Here is a 13,346-nt window from a genome sequence, read left to right on the forward strand (position 1 = left end):
AGTTTTATGCTGTACTTTGGATCAAATAAATCCAGGCTTGGTGAACAGAAAAGAGACTTTTTTAAAAACATAAAAAGTCGTACTGTTCAAAAACGTTTGACACGTAGGTGTATGTATATATAACGCTACTTGTATTATTTTGCGTCGGAACTGAAAATAGAAATCCCTTGAGTTCACCCGACGGAATTTCAATGACGGACTGTCAACAATACGAACGTTATGGGTCTAATCCTATGATAAACCGGTTTTCAGTTAGTTTAGCAAGATTCACCACTGGACTACTTTCTCGGAGGCTATTTTCCTGTGATTTTGTGTAAACATTTTTATTTAATTTTTTTGGGAGCATGCCAGCATTGGTTATCGTACATAGACTTAACTTGCTCGTTGTCGGTTACAAGATAAGAGCAACGTCTCAGAAGTCATTGCCCTTTAAATTCCACAAGGTAACTTCTTGAGTATTTAACTACTAATTACAACATATTGTAACAAGTCTCTGCATTTGATCTCGGTAAGATTGCGAATTAAATCGATACGTGTTTTGCCTGGGGCTAGTGGTTTCCATAGAAACGACCCAAATTCATGTTTGAAGGGCATGAGTACAACAGAACTGTTCTCGCTAACGTTAGATCTGTGGATGCTTTTAAACAAACTGCATGTTTGGTCTTGCCTTAACAGCGCAAAACTACATTATAGGTACTATATGCACATTAAAATGCATGTATTCTTGTTTGCAGATTTTTAATAATGTGTTTGCCCACACAGGAATCTGTCTTTCACTGTTGCCGGACTTTATAGCACAGCATCATGGTGCTGAAGATCTTCTTCCCCCAGTGCTGTAACACTGCCGACAGCGGCCTGCTGGTTGGGCGCTGGATCCCAGGTCACAATTCTGCTGTGGTACTGGCTGTCATTCACTACCCTTTCATACCGGGTCAGGTGAAGAAGTACTTAAGTGAGCTGCAAAGCCAGACTCAGGTTGATCTGACCGTCTTGGGTTCCTGGAGTATGCCCAAAGAAGGCCAAGAAGGAATGGAAAGCTTCCTAAAAGACCTGAGTACCATCTTTCCTCAGAAATGTTGGCTGCAGTTGAGCCGTGAGATTGGCAAAAGAGGCTTTACTTGTCAGGTGGTCCAAAACAATGGGAAGCTTCTACAGGACCAGGAGCAGAAGAACGGCGATGAAAAAGGCAAGGGAGATAAGATCATCCTCATTCACTACGACCAGAGAAAGGTTATGCTGTCTCAGCTTCACCCGGTGAAGGATGTCAGCCAGAAGTCTGCTATTGAGCCCTCAGAGCTGCGCTTGGTCTTTCAGACAGTTGCTCAAAGTCAGCCTCTCTTTTTTCTTGACAAATATGATGATGGGCCACTTAAACTCACCCATTGGCAGTCTGAAGGCAGGGAGGCGAGTATTATTGCAGAGCTTTTAAAACAAGCGTCGGTTCCGGTCTGCATCTTTCTAACGTGGCTGCTGTCTCTGTGGCAATGGTTGTGCAGCTTTAGGTGAGTTAATGTGTCTTAGCTTGAACCTGTTGTTGGTACTGAAGAGTGATGATGGGAATTCTTATACAAAGGTTTTTGCTATTTTGCAGGATTTTACATTTGCATCCAGTGCTGTTCATCTCAAGCAAGCTGTCCACCTGTGTTCAGTCGGGGTACAGGGCAGTTCATTTCAAGACTGTTTTCTCTCCTAAAAAAGCTGCCACACACCAGGAATTCATGAGGTATGGTACTTGTGTCAACGGTGTACAAGAGCATTATCGATAACAAAAAGGAAAAATTTGAGTTTAAAATACATGTGCCAACTAATTAGAAATGTACTTTTTGTATTTACACTGCCATTCAAAAGTTTGGGATCAGCAAGATTTTTTTTACATTTTTTAAAGAAGTTTCTTATTCTAATCAAGGCTTTATCTATTTGATCAAAAATATAGAAAAACATAATTTTGTGACATATTATTGCAGCTTAAACAAATTAAACAGTTTTCTATTTTAATATACTGTACTTTAAATATATAATTTATTTCTGTGAAGCAAAGCTGAATTTTCAGCATCATTACTCCAGTCTTCAGTGTCACATGATCCTTCAGAAATCATTTTAATATGCTGATTTGTTATCAATGTTTGAAACAGTTGTGCTGCTTACAATTTTTTGGGACCTGTGATATTTCTTTCGATGATTTTTTGATAAATATAAATGTTAAAAAGAACAGTGTTTATTCGAAATAGAAATTTTGTGTTACAGTGTACACTACTATTGAAAAGTTTAGGGTCAGTAAATTAAGTATCAAAGGTTAAAAAAAAAATATTAGGCAGCAACATTGATAGTAAACCAGCATATTGGATTGATTTCTGCAGGATCGTGTGACACTGAAGACTGAGGTAATGGCTGATGAAAATTCATTGCAGCGTCACAGAAATAAATGATATTTTAAAAAATATTAAAATTGGAAACCAATATTAGAAATTGCAATAATATTTCAGAATATTACTGTTTTTTTCTGTATTTTTAAATAAATACAGCCTTGATGAGCAAAAGAGACTTCACTTAAAAAAAAAAAAAATCTTACTGATCCCAAACTTTTGAACGTTGTTGGTTTCATATGTTTTAGAAAAATGTTATACTGATTTTGTGAAAAGTTTCCATTTAATGACTGTTGTGATGTATCATTAAGTAAAAACCATGTTTTCCTTACAACTTAAATACTTTTGAGTGTCCACATCATCCCCGAAATCTTTTACGTATATTTTAAATGGTAATACGTTTAAAAGAAAAAAAGAATGAGTTATTAATTATCAAATATCATTATGTTTTTGGGGGAGTCACTAACCTTGCCTTGTCATAAAACAGTGAATCAGAAGGGTTTACTTCTACATTTTTGGCTTATGTTCCAAAAAATACCAAAATGAATCCTAATTCAGAAATTAAAAACATACTTATTCTAAAATATTCTTATACCCTTCTTTTTTCTCCGTCTGCAGAAAGGCAAACATTTTTGTGTCTTTTCTTGTGGACATAGCCCTTGGTTTGCTGCTTATCTCATGGCTTTATAGGGAGAATCGCATCAGCAAATTAGCAGATACTTTGGTACCCATGGCTGATGTAAGTATGATGGATATTTTATCACATTTGTGGAAAAGTTTGGGATTGGTAAGATTTTTTGTTAGTGTTTTGGAAAGTCTACTATGCTCAACAAAGCTGCATTTATTTGATAGAAAATACAGTGAATTTTTACTATTTAAAATAACATTTTTTAATTTTAATGTATTGTTAAAATCATTTTAATATGCTGATTTTGTTCTTGGGAAAATGCATTGTTTATTATTGGTTTATTATTATTATTCTTATCAGTGTTGAAAACAGCTGTGCTGCATAATGTTTATTGAAAGCATTATACATTTATTCAGGATTCTTTGATGAAAAGAAAGTTAAAAAGCACTGCATTTATTTGAAACTGAATCCTTTATTTTAATGTCTTTACTGTCAATTTTGATCATTTTAATGCATCCTTGCTGAATAAAAAAATTCTTTAAAAATAAAAATCTTACTAACCCCAAACCACCATAAATTTTATGGGTCTGACTTGTGTTTTCATCTGCGTCCAGCAATTTTCAGCTAATTTTGCTGCTTGTTATTTCAAATTGGTGTGTCTTACCATATTATTTTAATGAATTATTGTAATTCTGAATACACTGGTTTGTAGTGCAAACATTTTTACCATTTACTGCACGTTGTTGTTCTCGCTATTTCCCTGTTGCTGATAATGAACCAGAAGTCTCGGCCATAGGCTTACTTCTGCTTTGAAGATATCGATGTGTAGACAGAGAAGTTTTCTTACTGAAAATCTTGAATTTTGTCACAGCGTGTGGCTAAAGATCTCCAGGAGCTGTTAGAATGGCTGATGGGAGCTCCTGCTGGACTGAAGATGAACAAAGCACTTGACCAGGTGTTGGGGAGATTCTTTCTCTACCACATTCATCTGTGGATCAGTAAGTACATCTTCAGAACAAGCATTCTCATGGTATTTCAAGCTTGTCAATGAGTCACGTCTTGTGATTGTATCTGCAGGTTACATCCACCTGATGTCTCCCTTTATTGAGAGGATCCTGTGGTATGTTGGACTTTCAGCCTGCCTGGGATTGACCTTTGCGCTTTCCGTATTGTCCGACATTGTGGCCCTCCTCACTTTCCACATCTACTGTTTTTATGTGTATGGGGCAAGGTGAGGTTTGGTTTTGTTATTAGTTACTGTCATGCTTCTGCACGTCCTGTAGAGGGCAGTGTCAGCCTTTTTTATTTGCACCTCTTAAAGGGATAGTTCACCCAGAAAAGAAAATTTATATGTGACCCTGGACCACAAAACCAGTCTTGAGTAGCAAGGATGTACTTGTAGCAATAGCCAAAAATACACTGTGTGGGTCAAAATGATCAATGTTTCCTTTATGGCAAAAATCATTAGGATATTAAGTAGATCATGTTTCATGAAGATATTTTGTAAATCTCCAACCATAAATATATCCAAACTTAATTTTGGATTAGTAATATGCATTGCTAAGAACACTGGACAACTTTAAACGTGATTTTCTCAATATTTAGATTTTCCTGCACCCTCAGATTCCAGATTTCTAAATAGCTGTATCTTGGCCAAATATTGTCCTGTCCTAACAAACCACACATCAATGGAAAGCTCATTTATTCAGCTTATTTATTCAGATAAATTATGACTTGTTTTGTAGTCCAGGGTCTGTATGACTTTCTGTCTTCACAAAATGTCCAAGCTGCTGTTTGACGTATTATACAAGTGGATAAGAACCATGTACCATCAAGGTCACCATTTTCTTTCATTGTATGAAATAAAAGTGAATTTTATGTTCCATTCTAGAAAGAAAGTTACACAGGTTTGAAAAGACATTCAAGTAACCACGTAAACCATGACAGGATTTTTAGGTGTACTATCTCTTTAAGCTTCTATCTCAGATCTGTCTGGGCAGTTACTTGCTGTTTGTATTTACAGTCTTGTGTCTTTTATTTTCATATTACCATTGACGCAACATTCCAGAGCTTTTTATCTTTTCTGAAAATTGAAGCACAATTTCTTTGTTTCTTATCTGTTGTCAGACTCTACTGTCTGAAGATCTACGGTCTCTCCTCCCTGTGGCGACTCTTCAGGGGGAAGAAATGGAATGTATTGAGGCAAAGGGTTGACTCGTGCTCATACGACCTGGACCAGGTACATCTCCTGCACAACTGCTGTCTATTCAGCACATCCCTACATAACACGGCTGACGCTGCTCTGTCTTCTTTGCAGTTGTTCATTGGCACGTTGCTCTTTACGATTCTGCTGTTCCTGCTTCCCACCACTGCCCTGTATTACCTCGTCTTTACCTTGGTGAGTCTAATTTCACACTTTTCACATCTTACATTTTTTTAAAATGTTATGTCAGTCCAGAACGCAGCTGCGTTGCTTTGTCACTATATTATAATTGTTTTTTGGGCCATTGTGAATGTAGTCATTCTGTAGTCATTATACGGTAATTATCACATTTTAGCTTGTGACTCTTAATGATTTTTCTGCTTGCAATGGCCTATATACTACTGTTCGAATGTTTAGGAACTGTATGATTTTTTTTTTAAAGTGAAAATTCTGTCATCAATTACTCACCCTCATGTTGTTCCAATCCTGTAAGACCTTAATTCATCTTCAGAAATTAAGATATTTTTGATGAAATCCGAGAGCTTTCTGACCCTGCATAGACGGCAACACAACTGACAAATTCAAGACCTAGCAAGTTAGTAAGGACATTGTAAAATAGTCCATGTGACATCAGTGGTTCAACCGTAATTTTATGAAGCTACAAGAATACTTTTTGTGTGCAAAGAAAACAAAAGTAACAACTTTATTTAACAATATGTCAAAGCGCTGGCTCCTGCGTCAGCAGCACCACACAAATGTGTCGTGGTACTCTCCTAAACACACATTGAAGACTGACACGGAAAATAAATTGTTGAATTTGTTGTTTTCTTTGCACAGAAAAAGTCTTTTCGTAGCTTCATAACAATATGGTTGAATCACTGATGTCACATGGACTATTTTAAAAATGTTCTTACTACCTTTCTGGGCCTTGAACATGTCAGTTGCGTTGTCGATGCAGGGTCAGAAATCTCTCGGATTTCATCAAAAATATCTTAATTTGAGTTCTGAAGATAAACGCAGGTCTTACCGTTTTGGAACGACATGAGGGTGAGTAATTTTGCGTGAACTATCCCTTCAGTGGTTTTGAAAGTTTTTTTGTACTCATCAACACTGCATTTATAGGATCAAAGTAAGTATGTAGTAAAAACACAAATATTGAAAAATATTATTACAATTTAAAATATCTGTTTTCTATTGTAATACATTTCTCCATGTAATATATTCCTGTGATGGCAAAGCTGAATTTTTAGCATCATTACAGTCTTCAGTGTCACATGATCCAACAGAAATCATTCTAATATACTGATCTGCTGCTCAAAAAATGTTTCTTATTATTAATGTTGAAAAGAGTTGTGCTGCTTAAAGGAGTAGTTCACTTCCAAAACAAAAAAGTACAGGTAATGTACTTAGCCTGTTGTCACCCAAGAAGTTCATGTATTTCTTTCTTCAGTCATAAATTATGCTTTTTTGAGAAAAACATTTCAGGATTTCTCTCCATATAGTGGACTTCTATGGTGCCCCCAAGTTTAAATTTCCAAAATGCAGCTTTAAAAGGCTGTTCCCAGCCAAGGAAGAAGGATCTTATCTAGCAAAACCATCGGTTATTTTATATATATATATATATATTTAAAAAAAAGACAATATATATCATTTTAAACCACAAATGCTCATCTTGTCTAGCTCCTCATGACCTATGTGTATTCCGGGTCAATACAGTTAGGGTATGTCGGAAAAACTCCCATCTCATTTTTTCCTCCAACTTCAAAATCGTCCTACATCCCTGCAGAAGTACCGACCAAGTGTTTACAAAGTGAACGTTTAAAGAGATCAAACATCCTTCACGAAAAAAGGTAAAACAGCGATGTAGGGTAATTTTGAAGTTGGAGGAGAAAATGAGATGGAATTTTTTTTCGCATACCCTAACTGTCATAAACAAGAATAATTTTTTTATGACTGAAGAAAGAAAGACATGAACATCTTGGATGACAAGGGGGTGAGTACATTATCTGTGCATTTTTGTTCTGGAAGTGAGCTACTCCTATAATACTATTGTGGAAACCATAGTACATTATTTTGCAGATATTGATAACATAAGCAATTTGTTTCTCTGTTTCTAGCTGCGGCTGGTGGTGGTGCTGTTTCAGGGAGTGATTCACCTTAGTGTCGACTTCATCAACTCCTTCCCCCTGTTTGCCATCGGCCTGCGTATCTGCAGGCCATACAGACTTGCAGGTGAGCCATGCTGTATCAATAAGCAAAAGTCATAAATTTTGTAACTTTCTTAGCTTACGTAACGCTTGATGATAGAAGTGAATTTATGAATGTATTTCCAGCTCTTGTACTGACCTTTAGTGAAAACCGCCTGCTTAATTATGTGTTTATATAACTGATAAGCACTTTATGAATCTCTTTGTATTCCAGAGGGCGTTAAATTCAATGTGCTTTGTCAGGAGCCAGAAACTCCTCTTCACCTGACGATGGAGGTAGGTTGATTGTTGCTAAAACAGCTGTAGTTTATTTATGCTTGGGTTTCATTTGTGGTTTGGGTTTGACCTGTTGATTTTGTGGGAAGGATATGAGGGTTATTAAATAGCTTTGTTTGCCTCACTGTGCAGTGCAAACATTGGACATTCTTTACTTGTCTCTAAGGTTTGATAATGAATCATATACCAGATGAGCAAACATTAATGAAAAATATATTTTCTCTACCTTCAGATCAACCCATTGAAGTGCAGCTCTGTGCTGCAATCCTACCGGACGCCCACTTACAGCTGTTACCCTAAGGATTCCTGGGCTGCGTTGTGCAAGAAGCTGTTTGTCGGAGAACTCATCTACCCCTGGAAACAAAAGACTACCAAGACAGACTAACTTTGGGACCCGGTAGAACCAAAGCAGCCAGACACATTTAAGGTCCTTGCACACTGAGTCCAAAATTTTCACACGTTAAAAAAATAAATACGACCTCATGTTGTGTCAATCACGTTTGCACACTGCCTCTGAAACTTTCGTCTGTCATAAAAGTTCGGATCAGGTTTGATTTTCTGCGTTTTCGCATCCGTAGCAAGCATTTTAATAGGAAAGGATGACAAATATGAAAAAAAAAACCTGAAAAACGCATATGAAAATTTCCGACTCTGTGTGCAATGACCTTTACACTGGGAAAGGGGTCTCTATTGGTCCGACTCCACTGACTTTTCAAGATAGTCTAATTAGCTTTTTAACAGAAGTAGATATAGATTTAAATCACAATCTTTCCTTTTCCAAACATCGATCAGAAACTTTGAAACTGTGATTATTTTTTGTATTTATTTTAAAACTACTTCTACTTTTTATAACACTGAAGATGTACCATTAAACAAGTATTAATTATGTTATATCAGTTAAAACTTGTTGCTCCATCACAACCAAAATTTAATGAAGATCATTTGAACTGGAAGTGACATGTTGACGTCTTGTCGGTTTCTTTGCTGTCTGTTGTGATTTACTGATGTACTCTACCAGTCAAAAGTTTTTGAACAGTAAGATTTTTAATGCTTTTTTTTTAAAGAAGTCTCTTCTGCTCACCAAGCCTCCATTTATTTGATCCAAAGTACAGTACAATTTTGAAATATTTTTACTATTTAAAATAACTTTTCTATTTGAATATATTTTAAAATGCAATTTATTCTTGTGATTTCTGAAAGCTGAATTTTTAGCATCATTACTCCAGTCACAAATTCCATCAGAAATCATTCTAATATTCTGATTTCCTGCTCAAAAACATTTATTATTATAATTATGTTAAAAACAGCTGAGTAGAATATTTTCAGAAGAACAGCATTTATCTGAAATAAAAATCTTTTGTAATATTGTAAATGTCTTTATCATCACTTTTAGCCAATTTAAGGCATCCTTGCTAAATAAAAGTATTAATTTCTATAATATCTTTTCCCAAAAGTATTAGATTAGTATACTGACTCCAAGGTTTTGAATGTTATAGTGTATAGTTACAAAAGCTTTTTTATTCAGATGAATGCTGATCTTTCTATTCATCAAACAGTCCTTAAAAAAGTACTTCTAAGGGATCATGTGACACTGAAGACTGGAGTAATGATGCTGAAAATTTTGCTTTGAACACAGGAATAAATTACATTTTAAAATATATTCAAATAGAAAACAGCTATTTTAAATAGTAAGAATATTTCACAATATTACTGTTTTTGCTGTACTTTGGATCAAATAAATGCAGGCTTAGTGAGCAGAAGAGACTTCTTTGAAAAGCATTAACAATCTTACTGTTCAAAAACTTTTGACTAGTAGTGTAAAGGTAATGACTGGTATAAAATCTCTCATAAAAGACATTTATGAGTCTAATCTAGCTGACTATTGTGAACTGCCTCTGAATGTTGAATTTAATACAGATTTGTGTACATTATGCACTTGTTTTGTCAGTGTTGCCAAATCGTTGTTTTGTAGCTATTATTATTAATATAAATGATTTAACAAAATCAAGATTTTTATACGCAGATGATCATGATCAAAATATGCATTTGTGCTGTTAATTTTCAAACCTTAAATTGACCTCAATAAAGTTTATTTAATACCTTTCTAAACATGACAGTATCCTTGTGCATCGTAGATCATACTTCTGATTCATGTTTGGACTATAAACAGTTGCTATTTTCAGTTCAGTTTCAGTTTGGGGCAGCCGTGGCCTAATGGTTAGAGATTCGGACTTGTAACCCAAAGGTTGCAGGTTCGAGTCTCAGGTCCGGCAGGGATTGTAGGTAGGGGGAGTGAATGTACAGCACTCTCTCCACCCTCAATACCACGGCTGAGGTGAGTCCCTTGAGCAAGGCACCGATCCCCCAACTGCTCCCCGGGCGCCGCAGCAATGGCTGCCCACTGCTCCGGGTGTGTGTTCACGGTGTGTGTGTGTGTGTTCACTACTGTGTGTGTGCACTTGGATGGGTTAAATGCAGAGCACAAATTCCTTGTATGGGTCACCATACTTGGCCTCACTCACCCCCTTTCCTTTCCTTTCCTTTCCTTTCAGACCAATTTTCAGAAACATGCCAGTATAACTAGTCTTGCATTTTCTGTTTAGGAGAACAACCTGTGAAGAATGTGCTCAAACTGGACTGAGAACACAACATAGCAATGACAGGCTTACGACTATCCAATGAAAATAGAAAATACATGAAAAACATCTGAGCTGGGGATTCACCTTCACGTTTTTTCTAAGAGCAAAATACCCTATAACTCCAACTCTCTCATATTTTTTCTTACAAGAAATTAATATTTTTCTTTAGCAAGGGTGCATTATGCTGAAAATTCATCTCTGATCACAGGAATAAATTACATTTGAAAATATATTCAAAAAATTAGTAAATAATATAAATTATTATTAGTATGTTTGTGTTTTACACTGTATAGTTTTAGTTTATAGTAACTGATTAGAAGCTCTCTAAGTATGACCGTGAAATGAAAATTATAAAATTATATTCAAAACAGCTGTGTCATATCTCATCCTAGGAGAACAAGCGCTATTATGTATATGTTGGGGGTGAGCGTTTATGTTTTTTAATGGCTGGTGTAGAACTTGATGCAGGGTCCAGATGTCCCCTTGTCTCCCCTGAGACCCTCGTGTAGCTGTAATCTCGATGGGCAGACACAAAGACTTCATACAGCAATTTGCATTTTAATCTATTCAGGGGGAGGGGGATTATCTTCTTTTGATCCCTGAAAGTGGAGAGACCTTTGGCTTGTCCCCAGAACATTAACCCTCTTGCATCTGCCACAAGACCAGCAACGTGTAATAGAAGTACTGGAAACAGAAGGTGAAAACAATACATTGAAAATTTTAAAAGATAGGTTTAAATGGATAGGGCATTATTTATTTACCTTATATTTGTATGCAGAATACTACTCGGTCACAATTCACTTTCACAGCATGGACATTTTTCCATACAGTGAAAGTGAAGGGTGACTGAGGTTGTGTTCCACAGAACAAAAGAAAGCCGTACAGGTTTGGAACGACATAATGAGTGCTTATAATACAAGGTTTTTAACAACAGATAAATTAGTAACAACTGTTCCTCAGCTTAAACAGTTACATAACTCTAAAAGAAAGACTGTTGAACATACACATCACCTATCTTTATATACACAATGAGAACAAATGAACAGCCATTTCAGACAGCCAGTAGCAGGTGGGTTGTGTTGTGTGCACTGTATGAATGGCTGTGTCTCAAAACCGATGCTGCCTTCCTAGGCAAGGCATATTCAAAGGCATTAAGTATTTATATAAAACACACCCAAAGATTTTTCTTATTAATGTCTTGCTAAATGTTTTTTTGTTTGTTTATTTATCTAACTTTATTAGATAATCTTATATAATTTCCTCCAAACAATTATTTATTTATTTATCTATCTCTTTATCTATCTATAATACGTATTTATTAAGTGTTATCTAACTTTATTAGATAATATTATATCATTTCCTGCAAACAATTTGTCCTTATAATAAGGGTGTTTATTTATATACATTTATATCACACTATTTTAATTATACTTTATTTATTTATTTTAACTATGCTTTATATTAAATACTTTATATTAAATTATCACCATTGTCTATAAATCTATATGTATGTATTTATTTCTATTCATTTATATGATTTAAATTATACTTATACTTTATTTATTTATGATTATTATTTATGATTTTATCTGTCTATCTGTATCTGTTTATAATAAATATTATTTATTTAAGTACTATTAGTAGTGTGATATAAATTATATTTTGATTATAATTATATAATATTATAATATTTTGTTTTAAAATATTTTAAAGAATTATTAAAATATGTATATAAAGTAATATAAACTAATAAGTAAATAAAGTGTAAGTATAATTAAAATATTGTGATATAAATTTAAATAAATAAATACACTTATAAGGGCAATTTGTTTGGAGGAAATTATGTAATATCTAATAAAGTTAGATAATACTTAAATAAATAATAAATATGTATTATAAATAAACAGATGATAGATTAAACTATTATATGACATAATTAAAATTATAATATTTTGACAAAATTAACATAAATATAAATAATAATAAATAGTAAATAAATAAATAAATAAATAGTAAAGTATAAATAAATAAATAGTATAAATAGTAAAATAAATAGTAAAGTATAATATAATAAATAATAATAAATAAATAGTAAAGTATAATATAAGTATAATTAAAATATTATGATATGAATTACTAGAAATAAATAAATAGATACAGATAGATTGATAGACAATGTTAATAATTTAAAGTAATTAGTATAAAGCATAATGAATATTTTGATATAAATTATATTTCGATTATAATGATATATATATATATATATATATATATATATATATATATATATATATATATATATATAAATTTAATCAAAATATTATATATATATATATATATATAATATTTTGATTAAATTTTTTTGAAGGAATAATTAAAATATTTATATAAAAGTAATATAAACTAATAAATAAAGTATAAGTAATAATTAAATATAGTGACATAAATTTAAATATATATAAATGAATACCCTTATGAGGACAAATTGTTTGGAGTAAATTGTATATTATCTAATAAAGTTAAATATATCACAATATTTTAATTATACTTATATTATACTTTATTTATTTATTAGTTTATATTACTTTTATATAAATACTTTTAAACTAATAAATAAAGTATAAGTAATAATTAAATATAGTGACATAAATTTAAATATATATAAATAAATACCCTTATGGGACAAAATGTTTGGAGGAAATTATATATGATCTAATAAAGTTAAATATATCACTATATTTTAATTATACTTATATTATACTTTATTTATTTATTAGTTTATATTACTTTTATATAAATATATTAATTATTTTTTAATAAATATTTTTTAATAATCAAAATATTTTAATTATGCTCTATATTAAAATACTTTATATGAAATTATTAGCATAGTTAATATCTATCTCTATCTATCTTTCTGTTTATTTATAATACATATTTAACTACTATTCATATTTTGATATAAATTATATTTCGATTATAATTATATAATATATATATATATATATATATATATATATATATATATAT

At 32.8% G+C, this 13,346-nt stretch overlaps 1 protein-coding gene across 1 annotated transcript; it reads left to right on the forward strand.

Moving 5' to 3' along the window:
- Positions 1 to 207: 207 nt before the first annotated feature.
- pigq (phosphatidylinositol glycan anchor biosynthesis, class Q) lies at positions 208 to 9,786 on the forward strand. Its single transcript, XM_073833228.1, has 11 exons — positions 208 to 443; positions 763 to 1,502; positions 1,592 to 1,723; positions 2,982 to 3,102; positions 3,863 to 3,989; positions 4,069 to 4,222; positions 5,119 to 5,230; positions 5,309 to 5,389; positions 7,312 to 7,426; positions 7,616 to 7,677; positions 7,910 to 9,786. The coding sequence occupies exons 2-11, from the start codon at positions 805 to 807 to the stop codon at positions 8,060 to 8,062; spliced, it is 1,755 nt and encodes a 584-aa protein (XP_073689329.1). The 5' UTR covers positions 208 to 443; positions 763 to 804; the 3' UTR covers positions 8,063 to 9,786.
- Positions 9,787 to 13,346: the final 3,560 nt, after the last annotated feature.

This window comes from Garra rufa, chromosome 1 (assembly GCF_049309525.1).
Source record: "Garra rufa chromosome 1, GarRuf1.0, whole genome shotgun sequence".
Classification (NCBI taxonomy): domain Eukaryota; kingdom Metazoa; phylum Chordata; class Actinopteri; order Cypriniformes; family Cyprinidae; genus Garra; species Garra rufa.